Below are 23298 nucleotides of genomic sequence, written 5' to 3'. Positions count from 1 at the left end.
TTTGGTTTGAAAAGGGGTGGCGGTAAATGCAAAAAGCAGGAGGTGTCTTTTTTCAGTTATTTTAAAAAGGGAAAAACATTCTTTGCAAAATTTGGGGAATTAGGTCACACTTAGTGATAAATTGTGGTAATATTTAGAGCCCTTCTCAGATTTATTTTGCATTAATATCATAGTGTTAATTAAATGTCAGACTTAGACTTCATCTCCTTTGGTCACTGATCAATTTCACAGGTCCAATTCCAAACAGCCACAAAGAAAAGATCGTCACTATTATCTTTCAAAAGACACAATACTTTGCAAAGTCCCTACAGATAACCTTATTGTACGTGGTGTAACGTTACTTCTACCGACAAAGCCTCAATCTGTGGTGGCCAATCCCTTGAAGTTAGGCAATTAGCAGCACAGCATTAAATGACATTCCTCAACTGTCAGTCTCACAAATTGAATGGATGACTCAGAAGATATTTACCTGAAAGACACCCAGCACAACATGACTCATGGAAATCCCTGTGGCTTTTTACATTTTTTTTTTTTTTTTTAATGTGAGACGTCAATAAAGCGGAGTGGACATCTGCCAAGTGTTAAGGATAGTTGGATTTTTATGAGTGAAGAAAATGCATGTGAATCTCTTAAAACCTTCAAGGGCAAACACATAAAGTCAAGGAAGTATTTGGGAAGAGAGAGAAAGAGGTTGGAGATGAAATGTGAAGGAATTCTCACCGCATATGTTGGGTTATTCTTTCAGGTCGGAATCCTAAACTTCTATCTCCAGAATTGTTCATGTTGCACCTGTGCAGCTTAATTTTTTTTAAAACAACAAAAAAAATACAGCGGCAAGCACATTCTCACAATGCTGCAAAATTGTCATTAGAAGAAACACAGAATTTTAATAGCAAATATTAAATATACACGTTATACAATTCTTGAGACAGCCAGAGAACCGCAATAAAAATGCCCAGCTTCTTGACTAAAGACAATTTAAAAAAATAATAATTACCCAAAAAGTTGAATTAAAAGTTTTTAAAAAAACTTTCAATAGCTGTCTGTTCTAAATTACATGATACCAAGTTGTGATTCAACTTCATGTTTGACTCCATTTTAAGGCTTCTACAACAAAAACATGCTTGATTGAAGAAACACCGTGATGATAAACGCGTTTACATTTTAACCCAGGTAAGCTCCAACAAATCTAATAATAATAAAAATGAATTAGAAAACAGTCACTTTTTGTGTCTAATTTTAGACACCTTCCACTTTGGTGTTTCCCCCGTTCCGTTTAAAATGTACATCTGTGATGTGCATGACTTCCTTAAACATGGAGACAACACGGTCAAAGTGAGAGCCCTCCCAGAACACCTTTCCACAGCGGGTACAGACAAAATAATGGGGTACTTTGGGTACCAGGGTTGGTGGTACCGTGTGCAGTTGTATGGGTGCCCCTCCGGGAAAGTTCAGGGCCACAGGGTCCAGATCTGACAGGGAGGCCCATTTACACTGAGGACCATATCTGGGGAGTTCAAGATGAAGCGGCTCCTCCTCCGGTGGTGTCAGCGACGTATCGGTTGCCTGCACAAATCCTACAAAAAGAAAATAAGTGGCAAAAACGGAAAACACACATTCGTTAGCATCGTGTTATGCTAGCGTTGCGTGTCATTTTGTGGTGGTTGACTAACCTTTTTGTTTAAGCATCCTGATCATGTCTTGTCTGGGCAGTGCCACATACTGATCGCTGTTACACGCCTGCATCAAGAATAAAAGAAAACACTAATTAAAAGCCAGTCATAAAGGATTTAATTTGCGAATAATTACTGACGCAATTGAATGAACTTGTGGTGAACTTTTAATGGGACTGTAGCACGTGGAACAATGCTTTCTGAAGATGATCATCACTTTTGCCTTGGCTCGATTTAAAAGTATGACAACAGCGCACGGATCGGATCTATGGGAGAGTGTGTGTGTGCAGGAGAGTGTTTACGCCTCTAACATTCACACGTCCGTGCCGCCCTGTCCTCGACGGTGCAGGAGACCCCTCCCCTACCCGGCAGGACATTAGTGACCTCTTGTTTGCTGGCCCCCGACGTTCGCGCGCACATACACACACTCCAACTCTCACACACACACACTTGTCTGCGAGCCATCCTGACAGCATGAGAGTGCTAAAAGCCTTGTCAACACACCTGAGCTCCACCCAGCAAACAACATTCCACTTAAGTGCCGGGTTTTAAATCAAACTCCATTCAGCATATCTCAGTCAAGTTAGAGTAGATGAAATGCTCTGTTGGCCCCATATGACCCAAAAGGCCAAAGCTTTTTTGGATCTGGCTTCTGGCGAGCTGTGTTTGCCTCTGCGGTGACTGAGGCCAAGACATGGGGAGAGCGGCTAGACAGTGGAGGTGTGGGAAGAGTGAGGTGTCAGCTCCTGTCTTGTCCGTGGGAATGAGGCTCATCACTCCCGTCATTCCGCCTTCACACTTGCGGAAAACATGCATTTGCGCACACACCAGGAAAAAAATAAAAATTCCACCGGCACAGACAAAACACTCGCAGTGCGTGCAAAACCGCGGGCATCCAAAAAGTGCGTGCACATGGCTCACACATACGAGCGAGGCGGCAGCCAGAAAAACAGAGTGCTATTTGCTCAGCTCAAAAGTTTCCCAGAGCGGAGCAAGCCAAAACCTGCAATGAACTCTCAAGGCTGAGCCACGCATAGGCAGGCACACACGCAAACCTGCATGGAAATGGTGCCGTGATTCATCGAAACACAACGACAAGTGCAGGTACGCTACGGAAGATGACCAGAAGGCACACGCGGGGTGATTAAGTGGTATGAACAGATTTGTGGAGTGCTTTAAACACATTTATGGTTCGGATGGCAATAAAGTGCAAAATGAATTTTGTCAAAGTGGGTGGTTTGTCTTTAAATGAATACAGATGGCAATGCTTCCATCTCATTGCCTGAGACCGGATGATTTTTTATTTCTTTTTTGCTGCTGCTTTTGGCTAGCCAAAGCACATTAAGACTAGACTTTCCACATCAATACATTTAACTGCTGGAGTTTTTTATGTTTTTCATAAAGCGCACAAGTCATGCCAAAAAAGTACATAGGTGACTGCACAAAGATCATTACATTGTTACACTGATACAAATCTGGCGTGTCTACACAGGCAGAAAAAGAAAATACGAAAAATATTTCGTTACATCACCGAAAAGAAAAGCAGCTGTTTTCATTCCCGTTCATGACTAATTCATTTTAAAATTGGGAAGGTTTCTTCACTGTGTGTTCTCTCGGGTCTAATTTGAGGCAGTCTTTTTAATAAATGTACCCAATAACCATAAAAGTAATAACAGCAATGTGGTTAGCTATTGTTGTTGTGACGCACTCCAAATGCTCACAGTGAACACTTGACACACGTGTAACTGATTTTTTGTTTTCACAGCAATAAAATAGAATTGATCCCCATGTTGTTTTTAATAACGTCCAAATTGAGACCGGTTTTCATGCTCTAAAGTGCAATCGTTAGCCAAAATCAAAACGTCCAGGACGACAAACATTCAAACTGAACTCTTGTTTTAACGGAACTTTTCTAATTTTAGACACTTGCGACACGTCGTCTCCTTCTTTTGTTCCCTTCGGTGTTTTCCAGGGGACCTCGGGCATTCTCACACTCCGTGTGGCCGTGCCAGAGAAAGAATGCTCCTTGCTGTGACAACAAAGGCCATCTAAAGTGTGATACTGTGTTTCAAAGGATGGGAGGTGGTGGAAAAAAGGGGAGAGAAAGGGGGGATATTGGAAAGGAGGTGGTGGGGGAGATTTTTTTTCCCCCCCTGACGCGCTCACACACCCGGCGCTGACTCCGTAGGCAGCTCCCATGGGAAAATCCTACACCAATCTAAAAAGGCGGCGCTTTTTAGGGCCCATGTAGGTCACATGGTTTGGGCAGCCAATTGCGTGGCGGTGATTTGATTCAAAATGTGGCAAGTCAGGTAAGGGGCAGCGTGGGAACTGGAAGAGACGACTCAGAAGTGGGGAGCAAGACATGCATCGTCGTTTCCCTTTGAATGTTGTTTTTTCACTTTGGTCGTCCAAAAAAAGGTTAAGAATACCAAAGTCGGCTGTTTGAGAGTGCTGCGGTCTAACGCATATATACGATATTTAAGAAAAGTACATCCTTCCTTGAAAGGGGAAAAAAATATATTGCACAGACTCATTGTTTTTTCCCATTGTCCCATGTCGACAGAATTTTAACGTTTTAGGTTCCCCATCATTTTGTTCGGCAGCGTTTTAGCGCCACGTGGAAATGATTGTGTGATGCGTTCTGCATTTATAAACTCTGTCCGGGTCAAGGAAAGTGCGTTATACAAGATTTATAGTACAAGACAAGTTCCAAAAAAAGTCACAAAGCAGCCATTAACCTAGATACATTAAAAACTACTGTTAGCATTTAGCATCAAATACATTCATAAATCAGTCAGCACACGCTGCATATAAAATGAGATTTGTTTTTAAAACCAGAGGGTTCGAGGAACTCGTGAGGGTTGGCTTGAGAGGACCTACCCGCTGTGGCGGAGGTTTCTCAAGAATAACACAAGCCTTCCAGGGCTTATTTCTTTCTATATGCGTTCACACCGCCAGGAATGTTCAAGTGACATAAGACGGCGCTTAGCATAAAGGGGATTCAATGATGTCACTTTCCCGCTGGGATAAGCCCCCTGGCTGACTGAAGAGGAAAGGGACACAAGCAGAAGTCAAGGGAACTTCTTGAATAAAGGGCAACTTAAAGTAATCTTCCTTGGATACTGATTTTAGAGGCCTTGAATTCGTAGGACTTCAGCTACGCTCAACATTCGAGGTCCAACTTTAGTTATGAAAAGAAAAATTTTCGTGCCATTTGGACTGCAAGCTGGTGAATTCTTCATGCATTAACAAAACTTTTTCAACAAGCATAAAACTTCATTTAATTTCTTTGACTGGAAGTCTGCTGGGCCTTTTTAAAGTCAGGTCACATCTCTTTACAACTCACACTTGTCTTTAAGAGCAACTTCAAGACCACATGTTGAAGTGACCCACATCCGATCTGGAAAAGATCACATTCTGTGTGGTTTGTGTTTCTGACATTGCCAAGAAAAAGTCACATATGGGATAGGGGGGTGGGGGGAACTGATTTTTACAGCAGTGTGAAGGTAGCGCCAACAACATAATGGAGGATGCCAGGACCTTAGCCTGGCTTTCTGAAAAAAGTTGTTTGAACTCAGAAAAAAAAAAAAACACTCTGCGGTTTGGAAGTGACCATAATCAACACCAGATTTAAACTGAAACCAAACATGCAGTAAACAGAAATCTATTCATTTTATTGGCTCGCACCAGAAAAGCCAAGAGACACATTTTTGGCTTGTCTGCCCACCTGAGCTTAAATGTGTTGCCATTCCTATGCAGATGCTAGGCAATTCCAAATAAGCGCCGACTGTAAATTATCCGAGTTAAAATCTCGGGCAGTCAACACTCCACTAAAGCCGGAGGGAATCTGAGGTAAGACGTGCCGTGGTCACGTTTCCCACAGGATCCTGAAGGAGGGATCTGGCTAGTGTCTCCAGACCCCGAGTCTGACGTAATTAGCAGCTCTGCTAACTAACCACTACCACCTGACGGCAACCTGAACTTGGACCGAAGCAGGGCTTGTCTGGACTTGACATCACACACTCCTTCCTCTGACTCACTTCAATCACACACACACACAAAACCCCCCACACAAGTCGCTGCACAGACGGCAGAAATAACGGTCATTCCGAATCTTCAAGGTACCAAGACGAGATTTCAAAAATAACCGTCGGTGGTCGAGAAGATAGTCAGCCCGTTACACAAATGGCACTAATGCTCTCCCTCAGCAGTTAATTCTGTTTTCTCCCCACTCAACCTTCAACCCCAACCTCTTTCTGGCTCTCTCACCAATTGGACCCATGTTGTCTCTCTCGCTCTATGTCTTGCTTAGAGCTTCATCTACCCCCTTCCAGGGTTCCCCTTCAATCTACCTCGCCACTTCTCTCTGGTTGTCTCTCACCTCTAACCTTCTTCTTTCTCTGCTTCTCTGAGGACTCTTTCTTCCCTCTTTAGATGCCAGATAGCTGAGGCCAGTCCTAAGACAAGCAGCTCGGGGGAAAAACACTACGCTGAAAAGGTCTATTGACAATGCTGTTCGCTCAGCAGTGTGTTTTGAGGAGGGATAAAAATGCATTAATAGCTGGATTAGACAACCACACAGCATCTATTGATGGCTAGCTTTTGGCACGATGGGTAAAAATGAAAAACAACGAGATCAAACTTGAAGCCTGGCACTGCGACGGGGAGCGGATGACATACAATACTTGGCACATGGGTGATTCACAAGTGGAGTAAACTCATTCCCATGCGAACATAAGGTTGTTGATGGTGCTCGGATGGCTGCTTTCTAAGCAGCTTGTTAGTGCCCTTTTAAGTCTCGCTAATTTAAAGCTACACAGCCATAATTAAAACGCTTGTTTAGCTCACTGTCGCAATGTGAACTTAATTTGTGCACACATACTTCGCAGCACAATCTTTGGCTCAACACTGCTACAGCTCATCCTACAGCGCGCTTCACTTTGTTCTCATCTGTTCCTGACGTGGAGGCACGCGGGGAATGTTATTGTAATGTAGAGTGACTCATCCAAGATTGTAAATATTGACAATAGCGGCGGCCGTGAGCGGGGCCGCTCTCTCTTGAGGACATAGAAGGTCACCATAAGATGAGACTGGAGACATGCTGTTTGGCAATTGTCCATTACTTCGAAGTGTGGAATACAAGTACTGGTTCTCTTAGTGACTTGAAAATAAATGGAAAAATCTTGTGACAACACATTCATATTTGTACTTAATCTACATGATAAATCTTTTTATATAGTATACATTTAGGTTAATCCATAATTCCTTGATTTGGGGGGGGGGGCAAAAATGATAAGGGTTGTTTTCCCATTTGTCTTGTTGACATCAAAAACGCTATTAGCATGAAAGCAAAAGGGGCACCGGTTATGGAAAGGTGCGATAATAGCACATAAAAGAGGGAGGGGACCCGGGGGTTAAGTAGCAATAATGATGCGGGATAAGACATGAGTGGGTTTGTGTGTACATGCGAGTTAAAACTCACATCAAAGTGTTTCAGGGAGCCTTGCCCATGTCAACAAGAGACAAGGAAAAGGGGGAGGTTAAAAAGGGAGTGCGTACAATGTTGGAGACGGGTGGCAGTACACGATGGTGAACAAAGAGCGCAGGGGAAGATGGCGGAGCGAAAGGAGAACTGGGTCGGAGGTGGACGGTTGGGCTACGTGGGTGAAATCAGAGAGAGTTGGGGTTTCCAGTGAAATAAATCGCCTGGAGTGTGAAGAGAGGGGATGATGGAGAGAGTTGGTCTGTCACGCACACTCTTTAATTCTACTATTCGTTCCTTCCCTGCGATGCGTCTCCCTCTCCGCAACCGGCCCCAGCGAATTCCCTAGGGCCAGGGGCAGTCCCCTTTCAGTCTCCAGTGACACAGTAATTAGAAGTGTGGGAACTGAATCCAACCCTCTTTCTGAGCCCCACAAGCCTCCCCCCCCCCTCCCTCCCTCTCTCGCAACCCGGGCTTGCTCCCATCCTTTCACTCCTCGTTGCCCTCCAAGCAGCTTCAGGCAGCTAGCCTTTCTCTCAACTTCCTGCGCCACCTTTGTCACCTCACCTTCGTTCTTAAGCCCGAGGGCCCAACATGTCGCCAAGGAAATGTTCATGTTTCTACATCAGGGTTAATGATTTAAGCTTAAGCCGCAAACAATGTTTTCTGTATTGCCATAGCGGTGACAATTGAAGAGACTGTATATAAACAATTATAGAGAGAGAACATGGCGAGATCACTTAAGATAATTTTAGTCGCTGACAATCTGCGAGGCAATAAAAACTGACGCGTGACCTCATTTTGCATTCCGACCATAAGGTTGGGATTGACAACATCGGCTGGTGTAAACCCCCCATCCGGGCATAGAAAAAGTACCAGAAAACCAATTTAGGAAACCGGAAGAAACCTTGAGAAGAGGATCACAGATGGAGGGATCCCCCTTTTAGGATGACAGGATCACAATGAATGATGACTGGTGTTTTTAATGCCAAGAAGTTGAACATGTCAACATTATGTCAATATTAAATGTTCTTAATGACGCAAAAAAAAAAGACTAACAATGTGAACAAAGGGTGAGCTTACTTTTGACCTTATATGGCAAACTAATTATGAGATAGACTATATCGTCCATATCACAGGATTGATCCCAATTTCATGGATGGGAGTGAAAATGGTAAAAATGGTAATTAAATTAAAAACATTGTATCGAAGGGATCCAGAATCCTCGTGGGCCACCTGTGATCTTCATGGGAGCTACATATCACACACGCTCACACACACGCACACTGAACCCCTTACCCTGCATTCACCCCCACCATCGACCCCCCCCCCCTAGCCACAGAGTCCCCGATCCCTTGGAACAGAGCAACGCTGTCTCTACCGCTCTCCATCAAGCTCAACGCCACCCCCCCCTCCGCCCCTATTCGCTATCTCCGCGGCGATAACCATGGGAACAGCAGCACTGTGGGAACGGGCCACCAGTTGACCAAAATAGACAGCAGCAAAATGGAGGGAAAGAAAGAAGGAAAGATAGAAAAGGCTCCCAGGATGGAGGAGTGAGGCTACATGTGACAGGTCCATGAGATCATCCAGGTAGTCTCTCATTTTTGGGTTACGCCGACAGCAGAAGGGGACGCCGAGTTGCTTCAGCTCCAACATTGCGGTGGTGATCTGGCTCTTGCATACATTTTGCACCGTCAACAGAATAGTAGCAACTGACCACAAAGACCCTCCACTTGAAGACACTGATGCAACAGAAACACACACACAGCCAGTAACCACATTGGCCCCAAAAACCACATGAGCAAACTTGAGGTGAGTCTGAAAGTCGACCTAAGTTCAGAGTAGACATGAGCGGAATAGTAGGCAACTACTGTCCTTAACGGCCATATCTTTTTGTGGAAATCAAGCCATATTGGTGTTTATTTGTGTTTGGTCCATAGGCAATGGCTACTGGTCCCAAGAGAGCATACACAAAAATACTCGCATGCAAACACACTTTGATGACGCAAGATAAAATACCGGAATGAGGTTCCTATGAGAAACATAGACACGAGGCTTCCTTGGTCTGAAAGGCGGAGGAGGAGGAAATGGGAAAAGATGCAAATACGTACCATCGTCATGTTTTCTTTTTTTTTTTTGAACTGCTGCAAATTGAATTTTCCATTCCATTTACAGTACAGTACATCCTCCCAATTACCAACATCGGAGTCCAAGAAATCTACTCTTACAAAGATCTCTGATTAGGTATCACCATCCTAAATGTAATTGAGCATTACATTCCATCTTGCCCCAATGATTTATCTTCCATGTGACTCATATCTATCTCCGTCAGTTCTTTTTTCATTCTTATCCTCTCCATCTATCTCCACCCCCCCCCCCCCTTGTGCTCGTCCAGGCTTTTCCCAGGCCAAGCAAGCCTGACCTCCCTAGACTTCTACCTCTCAGATCCCTGGGGGTGAGGGGTATCCGCCTGTGGCTATTCCCACCCGCCAAGCGCATTGACTTTAATCCGACTATGTGTAACAGAGGAGGAAACGAGAAGGAAACTAAGTGGCCACGAAGGCCACGCACAAATCTTTGTAACGCTTGTCAGCCTGATTCCAAGGTTATATTTTAACAGTCTTCCTCATCTGTCCACATTATTTTCACAATAAGTCTAGAATGGTAATTCTCACTGAGTTGAGGCCATCACTTTTCAAGACAACCAAATCTGTCTGCAAAAGTGAATGTTTCTTCCAAAGCCAAAACAACAATATAATAATGTAAAAAACAACTGACTAGTAGCAAATAAATAATATTTTTGCTGCCGTTGGAAATGTAAATGCTAATTGATTTGAATAGCTAATAAAAATGTAAGTAACCCTGCAGGCAATAGATAACAAAGTTGAAAGAGGACAAAAAAAAAAAACTCGTGAAGCATAGAAAAGTACACAGTCGTTTAAAACCCGTCCGTCCAGAATGCTGACTTCAGGCAAGCTTGTAAACTTGTTTGCATCCTCCAAAATTGATGTATCCCTCAATCTCTTAAACTTCAACCTATAATCAAGCGTATTCTCTCCTAGAAGTCACATCAACAACACAATAAACAACCCCCGGTTCCGGATAACATACTGTCAAGTCAAAGCAAGAGCGGACAAGACATGAAAGGCATGATTGCATGTCGCGGAGACACGCCAAGGTATAAAAGCAAGCTTAGTGTGCCACAGAGTCAAGATAATAATAAAGGCAAACAACCCAGGTTCCTGCTGAGAAGGGCGGGAAGAGTTGCCCATCATGCAAGTTGTGTGCTACATAGGCAGAATGAGTTGCAAAAGAGCTTTGCTATGCTGCACTGCCACTCGAGTGTGGGAGAATGCTCCATGCTTCACTAAGCTGCAAAGGCCCAAGATCACATTTCACTACCGCAAGGGAAACCATTATACCATGACCACAGACACAGCAGCAGGATCTGGGGAGGGGAAAGTCGCGGCTGCCGGGACTCGTCCTCTCAACAGGTTTTTCAGTTACATTTCACTGAGGGGAATTTGTCGAGTTATGTGTCATTATTATACATTTTTACGATCGGGATTAATAAAAGTCTCTAAAAGGAATCCATTTGTACTTGGCTTTTGAAGTCAGGACCCAGCAGAATAAAAGCGACAGAGCAATTACTCTATATTTTGCAAGCTGTGGATCATTTTGACATTATCGTCCGGGCATTTTTAAATCAAAAGAAAACATGTCGTTCTTTTACTGTGTGGTATTGTTGGCATTATTTGAAGCCAGCTTTGTTATTATGCAGCCTAGAATTGTCCCTCCCTTAGGAGACTCGGAGGGCAATCACTCACAGCAGCAGTCAGGCCATGGAGCTACTGTGCTCTGCAAAACATGAGAAACTTCCTCTTTCTGCGAGGACGTCGGAGGGGAAAGCATCAGTAAGTGGTTCCCGTTCCCCCGAGCTGCGGGGGAAAGTAGACCCTCTCGAGTGCCCCTCGGCTTCCCCCGCCTCCCCCGTGGACCGGCAGCGTGGTTGGACACGCACACGCACAGTGTGGTTTCTCCTCAGGAGGGGAACATAAACAGGGCTGTCTGTCTGCAAGCGCGAAGCTAGTTCTCATGACATCACCACCCGTCAGGAATGCACCACTCTGCCCTGTCGAAACCCCTCCGCTGGCCAGGAACTCACACGTACCGACACACACATGCACAAAAGCACGAGTTGAATGATTAATGCGCCACCAGCAGCATTTTTTTTTCCAGGGTAATGTATAGTGTACACAACACGCACGTGAGTGGCATTTGAGTTATTTACTCTCCTCCTGCATTCCTTTTCCTCAACGGTCGGTTTTAATGAATCACTCGCAACCCTACTTTTAAAATCTAGCCCCATCATTCGTCACTACTTGGATATGTGTGTTGTCGCAAGACCACCCACACACAAAGACTCATCAAAAAATGGCACAGGGTTAAGTTGAAATATATGAGTTGGTGAATTTGAACTGAAAGATATCACAACAGCTAATTAGCGTTAGCATGTTTGCAGCTGATTAACTGTGACCCGAGACTGCAATAGCTTTTAGCACAACTAGATGGTTGATGGCTATTGGCTTCTTTGACAATGCATTTTTTTTTTTTTTTTTTAAAGAAGATTGAGCCTCAATAGTGTGTGGCGCAAAACGGACTTTGTGTGTTTCAGTGCGTGTGGGAAAACAAGGGAAATTACGCATTACTTCCTTGAATTGGTGCTTAGAGGAAAAGCCCTGTCGAGGCTTTCTCCTCCCTTCTCACCTCTTCCTCCCTTTTCTGTTCCTTCCATCATCATCAACCTGCTTCATCTGTCTCCTTTCACTCAGCTACCATCATCTCCCCCTTTCATATTCCATCTTGCATCCCTATCTCCATCTCACCTTGTCATTGTCATGGACACTTGCTTCCTTCTCCCTCTCGCTCCCTTCCCTGGCTCCTTAAACCCACTCTGATTCTCTCAGGCTCGGTGACAGGAAGCAGCTTGGCTCTCAGACAATGGAACACATCAAAACTCGCCACCAGCCTCGCCAACTTCACGCACACACACATGTAGACAAACAGAGCAAGACAAACAGGACATTCCAGCTGCCGGCTGCACCGGATTCCTCGCCTTTGCTAAAGTGAAACGGAGAGTGAGACTCTGAGGGTGGGAGTGGAGAAGTGAGGCAGGGGCAAGGAGGCCAGGAGCAGATGGGGAGACGGGGTCAGACGGCGAGAAATAAAGGTGAGCTCAGGGAGAGTGGATTGAATTTCAGGGAGTTGAGGATGTGCTCTAATTTTGAACAGAGAAGTGATACCGTAATTATAAGACATAATTGATATTAAACTTTTTTTTTTTACCTAAAATTGTTACTTCAACTACCAAAACGTAACTTAACTCCTGAAGTAAGAACGCTATCACAATGCCAGTGTTCCACTCATTTCTCCAGAATAATTATTATTGAATGTGTCAGCTCCTGTTGCACTTCAAAAATCATTTCCACGTCACATGACAGTTCCTGAACAGTAAAGTGAAAGCTACACATTAGTGGTCCACTCATGTTTGCACAGTGGGATTTTGTCCTGGTTTGGCTCCAGTCAGACACACAGACGCAGCAGGTTTCCCTCCACACACAGAAAAAAGAAGATAAATATTTAGGCTCTTCATCTTAACGACGGCATCGCACTGTAATAATGTCAGATGTAGAAAATGACCACACTTGTGTGTGCGTGCGCGCCCCCATTAGCATTTTCTCAAGTCCTGCGAGTGTGTGTAAGAGGAGACGTGAAGCGCTCACCACACACAGTGGGAAATATTTGGGATGGTTTCCCTCGGAATGTTTTGGCATGCCTATGGAATGTCCTCTCCCCCCCTCCCCCTTTTTAACCGTCTGTAACTCCCTTTTCTTGCTGTAGCTCCCCGTCATCTGCTGTGAGCAGGGGCAATGGGAAACCTCTTAAGTGCATCAATGTCACCTTGCAGATGCAAAGAGAATATTAATGCAGGGGATTAAAATGCATTTCATTCTGGCTAAAATTTGTCCGAATGTTTTTACATTTTTCCCCCCATCACGTCATGTTTTCAGAAATTTTCATTCTTTTTTTGTTTTTCAATTTGACTCATAAAAGCTTGCGCAATACAAATTTTAACCGAAGACGTTTTTGAAAAAAAATTCCACCCGTTGCTGAACCTAACACTTAAATCATGACTGAAACTGATACTGCATTGCATATATTTTTGTTATATTATTATTATGAAAACCTGATGTGCTAAGGAAAAACAAGGACAAGTTCAGAATCAGCGCAAAGAAATTCATCAACACAAGTGTTGTCCGAAGGTCATTTATCTGCACTTACTGTTCGTTCTCAGGCTTGTGCTTCTCATGCAGAGATTTATATGAGCCTTTCAAACAATACTGTGGTTTTCGAGATGGTGAAATCCTTAAATTCTTTGCAATGCTGCGCTGAGAGACATTGTTTGAAATTACAGTTGTGTGAGCATATTTGCGGTGGATTGGGGGAAAAAGAGAATCACACAAATATGAATGAGGCTTGGCCAATTCACATGTGTGCTCATATACCCGCACAACACAAAGTATCTTCAAACATGTTGAAACTTTTCACATTCCTTATAGTTGTCAGCCCACGGCGTTTTGCAGATCAAAGTAAAGTTGCCTCATTCTCATCCAACCTCCTTTTGAGTGGCATAACCTCTTTGTCATAACTAATGTGTGCGAGTTTAGCCTCTCTTAATTCTCATTTACTTTCACTGGTTCTCTCTTGCTTTTTCCCCTCCTTGTCATCACCTCTATTCTCTTTTCTCACCCCTCCCTGCTCTTTTCCTCTCGCTAGCCCCATCGTAGGTCTGACCCCTCCCTCGCGTGGTGTGGCGGTTCCTGTTGCTCTTGTTTTCACTTCCCCAGCAGTCTGGTGCGTGGGAACCAACGTCGCCGCTGCTGCAGCAGCACTGTCTATGACTGACTCAATTCCTGTCTGAGTGTGTGTGTGGATGCATGTATGCATGAGTGTGTGTGTAAAGGTACTGTGCGTGATAGTGGCAGGAAGTGTGAGTTAGGCATTTTTTTTAGCGTGCATGCATCTCACGCTATGTGTGATATGCGTTTGCTAGATTGTCTATCTCACAGGCAATCTGTGCAATCACAGCATGTCTATAAATGGCTAGCGAGGCACTGAACATCTGAGCGGAAGTTTATGTGCATGCGTGCGTGTGGCAGGAAAGTATATTAGTGCACATGTGGCATATTTGTGGTAAGGATGGTGGATGAAGCTGAATAAGTGGAGTGTAATGAAGTGTCTAACACTGTGAACTCCACCCATGGACCAAACCCTTTGCAAACATTTGAAAAAGATGAAATTTAAAGATAAAGGACAACAGCACAATCTGATCTTTGTGGAAATTACGTAAAGAGAAAACGTAACTTATCTATTGGTAAGAATGTATTCAACTTGGTAATATTTCACTAACTTAAAGTAGGGACCCGATGTGGGTCAAAGATGATTATTTTTCCCTTTTATTGGTCATTAAGCACTATTATTATTTTTATTATTATATCGTATTATTTATGTACTGTGATTACACTACAGCATATATTAATTTTATGGCAATGCAGGATCATTTTTATTGGTGGTCCAGGTTGGTCTACATGTTGGAAGCCTGACAAAACAGCACCAAGTGGTGTATCCTGACACATATTTTTTTGGGGGGGAGGGCAGGAGGTTAAGAACACCCAAGATTTGGACGCCCTCCCAGTCAGCACAAACATTTCTCAAAACAGCCACCCACAAAGATATTGTCAGGTCATATGGCATATATCAAGTCAAAAGACAGAACATCTTGAACATTCTTCCTACCTGGCAGCGGCTGAAAACATCGCAAGGAGTAGGCCGGACGTTGAAGTGTTTGAGCACTCGGACAGCTTGATCTTTGGCCTTTTCCGAGCAGTCGAGGGACAGACAGCGGCCTTCGCCCACCTGGGATCTCAACTGTAATGGTACAAACCCTGATGAATCAAAATCAATTAAGCTTTTGCAAATATAACTTAGAATTGGTTTCTTACAGTCTGGTATGGTTGTCCGCATGTGAGTATAACACGGTATTCGGCTTGTGCTATCTGGACAAAAGAACACAAGATTTTTTTTTCAACAATCATGTTAACAAGGTATTTGGTTGTGGTTTTTATTGTGCATCTTAGATTAGATTGACTGAGTGTTGATTGTGGTGAGCTCAGGTTAGCAATTGGCTCATGGATATAAAATTGATACGACACGTGCTGTACGCCTACGGCAATGCTAAGCTAGGAGGGGCAAAGGAGTCAGTGCATTCTGCATGAGGACAAGAAATCTCACAAAACAAGCTCAGGTGGAGGGAATTACAAACAGTTCCAAATATAAGTCGGTGTCAGTACAAATGCTGCTAGAAAGCAAAAAAAAAGATGCATATTAGAATATTATTTGGAGCTAGATACATGTGTATTTTTTTTTCTTTCAACACATGTACCTTTGCAGCCACTCTGTGGTCATCGGTATTCTCCAAAATGACCACATCGACTCCCAAACAACGCAAGTACCTCCCGAGGCCTTGCAGCATGTTGTCACAAACCACCCGCAACTGCTGGGGGGCCAGAGGAGGGGAGTCTTCGGGGGGCTCCTTGCCACACAGGAGGCCTTTCTCAGTGTCAGAGCAAGGGGGACTGACCCATTGAGCCCCCTGACATTCCTAAATGGACAGAGACAATAATGCGATACTTAAGTGATCCCCACAGGGGGATTTTCTTTTCACTTGCAGAAGAGAGCTGGGAGGTCAAAGCACAGGGTGAGCTATACAACCACCACCCCCGGCGCTGCTAGAGTGTCTTGGTCAAACACACATTGTTCCCACCCGCAGGTTTGATGCCCCAACCCAGATTCTTTACATGGGATCTTTCCATTTTGTGTCACTCACAAGCGAGAAGAAGTACCGCTAGTAAAAGTACAAGTACTGGTATATTGTATAAAGTGATAATGGTTTCAGTCAACTGGTGGGCTGTGACCTAAAAATGGGTCAAATTGAGAAATTATCCTTGAGGGGTAAAAAAGAGAACTTGATATTTCGAACCTTAACCTCTTTGTTGCTGTTTTGATTCATCTTCTTGTTTTTTTTCTCCTTCTGCTTTGCATGTCCATTCTTCTCTGGTTGCGTTACAGTGATGGAGCGCAAATCTCTTGGAAGGCCAAAGCTGGCAGGTTTAGCAGAGAGCACAGAATACACATCCAACAAACAGTAAGCATCCGTCACTGGAATGGAGTGAGAGAAGAGGTGACTTCAGTAGAGAGCAATTATTTAGGGAATACGTTGCTTATCAGTCAGAAGTGTAAAAATCGGGTGTTACTGAGTGACTCACCTGCATATCTGATTTGGCTGACGCGCAGCGGACGCTTAGTCCAGTTGGACATTTGCTCGGTCTTGTCGAGGGCCTTTCCCAGGACTTGTTGAACTAGAAGACTGAGGCCTTTCTCAGGAGAGTTCTCTCCCACCAGCACCTCCTTAGGGCCACGCTGTGCACCGCTCACCTTGCCACATTGAATCTAAAGAAATAAAGTGTTACAATGCAATAACTTTATTTCAAATGTACTGTTGGAAATTATTAGAACACCAGATATTACCTTTCGGTGTACATTAAGAAGATCAAGCATTCCCTCTATCTTCAGTGGCTCCTCCACAAATTGAGGCCAAGTGCATTTGAGACACCTGAGATCTCCAGCCATGCCATAACCTAAAGAAAACATAGTTCTAAGTATGGTTGCACAAATATCTCAAATGAAATAATTTCCATTGTCTAGTTTAGCTGCTTACCCACTTTAAGGACATTTTGCTCAGAGAAGAAACTTCTCATGAATAAAATGGTCTCGGGATGCTGACGCAATCCATTTGCACAGAGGTCCAATAGGAAAACGGTGTCAAAAGTAGCAAGCTGTATCAGGGCAACGTGCTGAGTTGAACCGCAGCCAAATGTGGGCTGCCACTCCATATCAACTCCTACCACACTGCCCTTCTGGAAAAAAGAAAAGGTAAATCATTTAACCATAGTTATTTGATATTTTCAGTGGTTTTCCTGTCTTCACCTTAAAGAGAGTCTCCTGACAATTTTGTAGGGCTTCCAGGGTTTCCACATGCTTAACTTTCTCTTTGGCGAGAGGTACCTGGTAGAACTTTTGACAATGAGCTTCAGATGGCGTCCACTCCTCGCTTTGTGTGGAATCACTTGGATGTCTGAGAAGATGTGACAGATGTGCATCCTTTTGCGTGTGTTTGGAAAAAACACATATTGTCATTGCAGTTTGTGCCACAATGTTCACATGAGTTAAAAAAACACTAAGATGGTTTGTACGGCTAAAAAAAAAAAAAAAAAAAAGATCCATTGTGCATACTCTAATATGAGCATGTCACTACATTTCTCCATGTTGTGTAATTCATCTAAAAGAAAGTTGAATCGTTCGGGTTGTGAGAAAATGGGGATGTGGTCAACCAAACTATGAGAGTGAAACTATTCGTCTTTTTACAAAATTGGTTCCGTATGTGCACATCACAATTTGCATAACAGTGAAACATCCCAAAACCGAATTTCCCATTGCGATTGATCATATTGTGAATTATTTGTTCCAGACCTCATCGCATCTTAACAGGCAACGTTTTCATTGTCATACAAATATGAGCATTGGTTTTAACAATATTTGTCACGCACATGTATAAAAAGAAATCAACTATAGTTTGACAGAAGGGACACGTGACTCCAATTGTCATCATTTGTCTCACTTTAAGGCCGTTGACTTTACAAAAATTTTGGCTGACTCACTGTAGCTCGGGTGATAAACTCTGCTGGGTGTTCCAAACCACAAAAGGGAGTCTATGCCTGGGAAGGCTATATCTCAGCGACCACTGAGCGGCTTTTTCACGTCCACAGTACTTCAGCAGCATCTCCACCAACAGGATCTGGAGCTCGAGGTCATCTGCCACGACGGTCTGGATGTTTATGACGCACATAAAAAAGTCTGTTGTGGAAGGAATCCAAATTCTTTTCATGCATGATTATAAACTAAAAGATGGCACCTACTTGCACATGGTCACTCCAATTCTCCTCTGTCATGCTGTTCTACAAAGAGAAGAGTTGACCAAGCAGGGGAAAAAACTGTTTTATCCCATAAAGAAATACAGCCAAAATAAATTTGGCACTTCATTGACCAATTGAAATTTAAATTATTTTCTAAAAAAATAAATCTCACTTACATCTACAAATCTCTTGAACATGAGGTACCGAAGTGTATCTTGTCTCCTCTTGCGCAGGGCATTAGGGCACAGCCCTGCGTCAACGAGAATATCATCCAATGAATACCGAACAGTGATTCACACGAGCACTGATGCTCACCTTGATCGATATTAAATTTCTCCGCAAGTCGAAAGACATGTTTTGCCAGCAATTTGGGCTTGATTTGAGGATGGCTTTGTTTGGATGTGGCGAGGTGAGGAAACTGCCTATGGAAACACACAAATGGTGAACTTTTGTGCAAATTTTGTCTTTTTTGGACTCGTAATGTGCACCATACTTGCTGATCATGTCTATCACTGAGAAGTTAGGGTGGCACCAAGAGTCAAGCAGAAAGACCAGTTGCTTTTCAAGATGTACGTGTCCTGTAACAAAGCTCTCTGCTAACGACAGCTTGTCCTGGAGGATGAGTGGCATGCACACCTGCAGGGGACATTTTGACAACACTCAAAATATAAACACACCACAAAAAAATATTTTTTTCCAAAGCTGACAGGGGCCAGCCACTAAGGCGCTGATTTCAACACAACAAAAAAGTAGACAAGTGTCAAGTGTGCAATAAGTGAAGTACTTTGGCAGAAGCCTGTTCCAGAAATGCAGTTCTGAGACCTTTTTAAGGCCACCTTGATAAAATATAAAAATGAGAAACTGACCTCCTCCAAATTTAGCTCATTCTGCAAATTCAGCTTTTTACCGAGCACTGCTGCCTGTAATGAAACAGTAGGTGTTAATTTGGTGTGTTGTGGAACAATTGTTTTTAATTCGTATTACTTAAGACCTTCAGACAAATGTTGACAAGCAACACTCGCCTCTTTGTAGCAATTGCGGGCCAGTAACTTTCTGACATGCAGTCGCAAGGTAGCTGAATCCAAAGTGGTAAGCTGGTAGATATTTATGAGACTGTCAACATGGCTGCTTTGGGAGTCGGTGAGAAGGAGAAGAGCCCGATGCTGGAGGGCTGTTGCGTGTTGCTTTGGAAGTGAAGTCAATATAACCTGAAGCACAAAAATATCAAATAAACATTAAGGGAGGTTAAATGTTAAATTCATGCTGTAAGGCAAGTTGTCAATAGTCGAAATAGGCTCACTACTTTAATGAGGAAAAATAATAATCTAGAGAAAGGTAGCCTTCATAATATGGTTAAAATGTATTGTGCTACAAAAAAAAAATAATTCAGAGGAGCATTGTAATTAGTATTTCACCGACCTGAGGATGTTCCTTTAGCCAGCTCTGGAATTCCTTGAAGATCTGGGCCCCCTTCTGTTTAGACACAGAGCACTCTAGGAGTGTTAGGAAGGCCTCCAGGGGATCGTCCAGCTTTGAAAAGTCTTCCTGGGCTGCCAAATGGAGCTGTAGGAGGAAAACACCGAAGGAAAGAAGGGGAAGATAAGAAGTCAGATACAAGAGATAATTAAAAGTAAAGTAAAACACTGTCTGAACACTAAATAGGTTTTATGATGGATTATTTACATCAAATTTGCATTACTGTAAAGAAAAAATTTATTCAGCTTGCACTTCCACTTTACTTTCAAGTATTTCACCATAATGAGACTTCCACTTAAATGGTTCAGGAACACACACACATACACACGCCAGGGGACATACATATATGGGGTACCTACTTAGGAATGCAAACTTTGGCTTTAGAAACTTCCTTTAGGAGAAAATAATATCTGTGTGAGAATGTCTGGCGCTGCCTCCTAATTTGCCCAACAGATGTCATTCACTCAATATCCTCCTCACACAGATCTCAAGTTCATTCAGTGCAAATTCCTTCCTTCCTACTGACAGCCACTCTGGTTTCCTCATTAACGCACAAACACACACTGGTGAGCTTCATTTAGGGTCAAGTTCTTCATCACTCTATTGAGTGTTTCTTCCTTTTCAACCGCTCCTTGTAGAGAACAAAATAACCCTCCATATTTTCACCCTTGTTAATATTTCACATATGGAGCTAATATAGGGCGAGCTCTCACCGTCTGCACATCGTCGCTACACCATGGTTCCAAGGGGTGCTGTCTCAGCAAGGCTGGGTCAAGACCTGTGGGGATAACACACGTGAGGTGGGGTTTCACTTTGACCCTTGACCTCCTTCAACCTGTCAAGGAGCGAAAACAAATGGAGCTATAGCTGATATTTGATAAATGATTTGGAAGTCAAGCAGCATTGTAGAAAAAAAAATACCATTATAAATTAGTTTAGGCCAACATCCAGCTTGGAAAGTCATTTTGGATCAACGTAGGCACAGCAAAGAAGTTGTTATTCTTTATTATTATTTCTTTAACAGGCAAACCAGAGCCACCATAACATTGGAATAACAGCTGAGGTAGTTGGGCAGGAAAGGAACCTGACATCAGCTTTGCGTTCCAAACACATGTGCAGCTTGAAAGGACACTTTTTGGCAGGGCACAGAAAAAAATACAAAGAAGGGAAGATTTGTCGATGCAATTACACGGCGAATGATTTTTGTCTTTTCACTACTATACCTGCTGCCCCTCTAGCTCCCTTCCTCCTTCCCAGGGCTCGTTTTCCTGTCCTCCGCACCCTCCCCGCGGCAGCCTCTCTCGATTTTGTCTCGGATTTCCCCAGGAAAGGGCTATGCGCTAGTCATGGTGTAAAAAATAAAAGCCTTCCTGATGAACAGCCTGGGAACGTAGACCCTAGAAGACCTCTCCCTCCTTTCAATTCATTGTATGTGCCTGCCTTGCGCATAAAACATTTATATTTTGTAAAATTAATTGATGGACTATGATGAGAGGCTGGAGGCTCCCTATTCACAACATATTGACCCCATCAATGCACTTTGGTCGATTTTGGTGCCTTAATAATATGAAATAATGATTAAAAAAAATATTTTTCAAGCATTTGCAAGTTAAATGTTTAACGGGCTTTTTTGTATTGGGCCTGAAAAGCAACCTTATTGTTTTCTGCATAATATAGCACATTTCTGAGGGCCTAAACATAAATGACAACTCAAATTGCACACATATGGGGACTGGTGATTGTTTTTTTCTTCATATTTTAAAGCTGTCATACACGAGTACAAAAAAATGAGTTTGTAGCGCCCCCTACAGAGATTTAACGGAACTATATCTTGGAAAATTTGACCTATGACTACAAACATTGGGAGAAATGTGTGTTTTGGTCATAAAAAATTGTCTCAAAAATGGAAAACACTCAACACTTTCTAATACGAATGCTTTTGACCAAAATGACTCACAAACAATAAAAGCCACACTTCCAACTCTATGAATAAATCTCTATGAAATTCAGTGCACGAGCTACTCTGCCTGCCTGTTGCCTGGGAGCTGCCAAAATAAAGGCAACACAAAGATCAAGTGTGTAAATGGGGTGTTTGGTGTCACTTCAGCCACCAGAACAGCTTTAGTGTGACTTGGCAGAGAGCTTCCGCGAGTGGTTGAGCCCCACTGGAAAGATGCCATGACATTCCTTTAACAAGCACTTTTGTATTGTACTGGATAAACCTTTCAACAGGTGCCATTGTAAAGCATCGAGGAGAAGATTAAGAGCACTTGCTGAATCTGAACCTTTATAAAGCAATGTTTGCATATGAATTACTCTAGTTTGGAGCCCCAAGAGCATGATTTTTGTTTAAATAATTAACATACATTGTGCTCCAGGCTCCAAAATTACTTTAAAATGGAGCCTGATAAATTCAGTTTACACAAAAAGCAACATTCTTATTATCAAAACAACCCTTTCAGTCCTAAATATAAATCAAATGTAAACCAGCAAGAACAGTGTTGTGCACCAATTATAACCCCAAAACATCCAACATATGTAAAAAGTGATACAAACCCTTTGAATCCGGAGACAAATTGTTCATTTCTGTCCACCAGCTGGAAGGTTTCTGTCAATCTGAAAAGAGAATAGAAAATACACTCATGAGACAACATTGATATGACAGGTGCTTATATTTACAGAGGATGAGGCTTAGACTCACAAACCTGCAATTAACACATCATCAATAATCGTTATGCGAGTGTTCAGAAATGTTTCACAACATGAGGCATCCGTATAAGTTTATGGGCTGGCCCACCACAATTTAAAACGTATCCTCTATTGCCATCTACTGTTTAAGGCAGCTAAGAAACCCACTTCTACGAAAACATTGGGGAAAAACATCAGACTAAACATAAACTCCAATGACAGTCGTAACACATTAATTAAGTGTTACCTCAACTATTAGCATTGAAAAACCGACAACAAATCAATGGTATTACGTCATGTCAGATTTTAGCTAGCCCATCTAGTGCTAATTCGGGATAACACTCTTGGACACTGTAACTCCTGAATTCATCTGTCGAGTACAAATAATACGTATCTGTTTGATCGAAACACAAAGTTTTGAAACGAAATGAACGTGAAACTTACCACATGTGTAATTTTCTCGCTGCTCGACTGAATTAAATGTACCTTTTTGCTAGCATTTGCATTTTTTCCCCCTCAATGTAGGTTTAAGGTATTTTAAAAATGGTGCCACTTTTATCATAATGTCTTGTAAAGTGTATATAACAAATATACAACAAATGGTCGCCCAAAAATAGATATAGCACATGAAATAGGAAAGAAACGTTGACGTATTATTCTGCGTATTTTTCCTGCATGCTAACACTATGGTTAAAACTTGTACTTCCTGGTTTAGTCACGGGACGTCCACCACCGCCGGTGATTGGGTGACGCGAGAAAGCTTAAAAATAGTCGATTGGCCAGAAAAATGGTTATTTCTTATTTCCGAGGTAATTTATAAATAATTGTTTAACCTTCCCTGAATAATTACAAAACACTACTTCGTATATATTTTTAACTG

At 42.8% G+C, this 23298-nt stretch overlaps 1 protein-coding gene across 3 annotated transcripts; it reads right to left on the bottom strand.

Annotated features, from left to right (window-relative positions):
- Positions 1-861: 861 nt before the first annotated feature.
- Positions 862-23141, bottom strand: exd3 (exonuclease 3'-5' domain containing 3). 3 transcript variants are annotated; one of them, XM_088392919.1, is made up of 21 exons: positions 22863-23141; positions 22287-22346; positions 20444-20508; positions 19674-19817; positions 19273-19462; positions 19121-19170; positions 18748-18890; positions 18570-18676; positions 18431-18504; positions 18258-18296; positions 18000-18166; positions 17269-17416; positions 17000-17198; positions 16810-16919; positions 16548-16731; positions 16262-16440; positions 15665-15883; positions 15225-15278; positions 15019-15150; positions 1674-1740; positions 862-1577 (listed from the first exon to the last, which is right to left on the bottom strand). In XM_088392919.1, the coding sequence occupies exons 2-21, from the start codon at positions 22312-22314 to the stop codon at positions 1240-1242; spliced, it is 2637 nt and encodes an 878-aa protein (XP_088249045.1). In that variant the 5' UTR covers positions 22315-22346; positions 22863-23141; the 3' UTR covers positions 862-1239. The 3 variants fall into 3 exon arrangements, with proteins under 3 accessions (XP_088249045.1, XP_088249047.1, XP_088249046.1); XM_088392921.1 differs by having other exon boundaries at positions 16268-16440; XM_088392920.1 differs by lacking the exon at positions 22863-23141 and adding an exon at positions 22436-22749.
- Positions 23142-23298: the final 157 nt, after the last annotated feature.

The sequence above is a fragment of the Syngnathus floridae genome, chromosome 12, assembly GCF_059516105.1.
Source record: "Syngnathus floridae isolate MCC-2025c chromosome 12, RoL_Sflo_1.0, whole genome shotgun sequence".
In the NCBI taxonomy this organism is placed as follows: domain Eukaryota; kingdom Metazoa; phylum Chordata; class Actinopteri; order Syngnathiformes; family Syngnathidae; genus Syngnathus; species Syngnathus floridae.
This window is presented reverse-complemented; position numbering and strand designations above follow the sequence as displayed.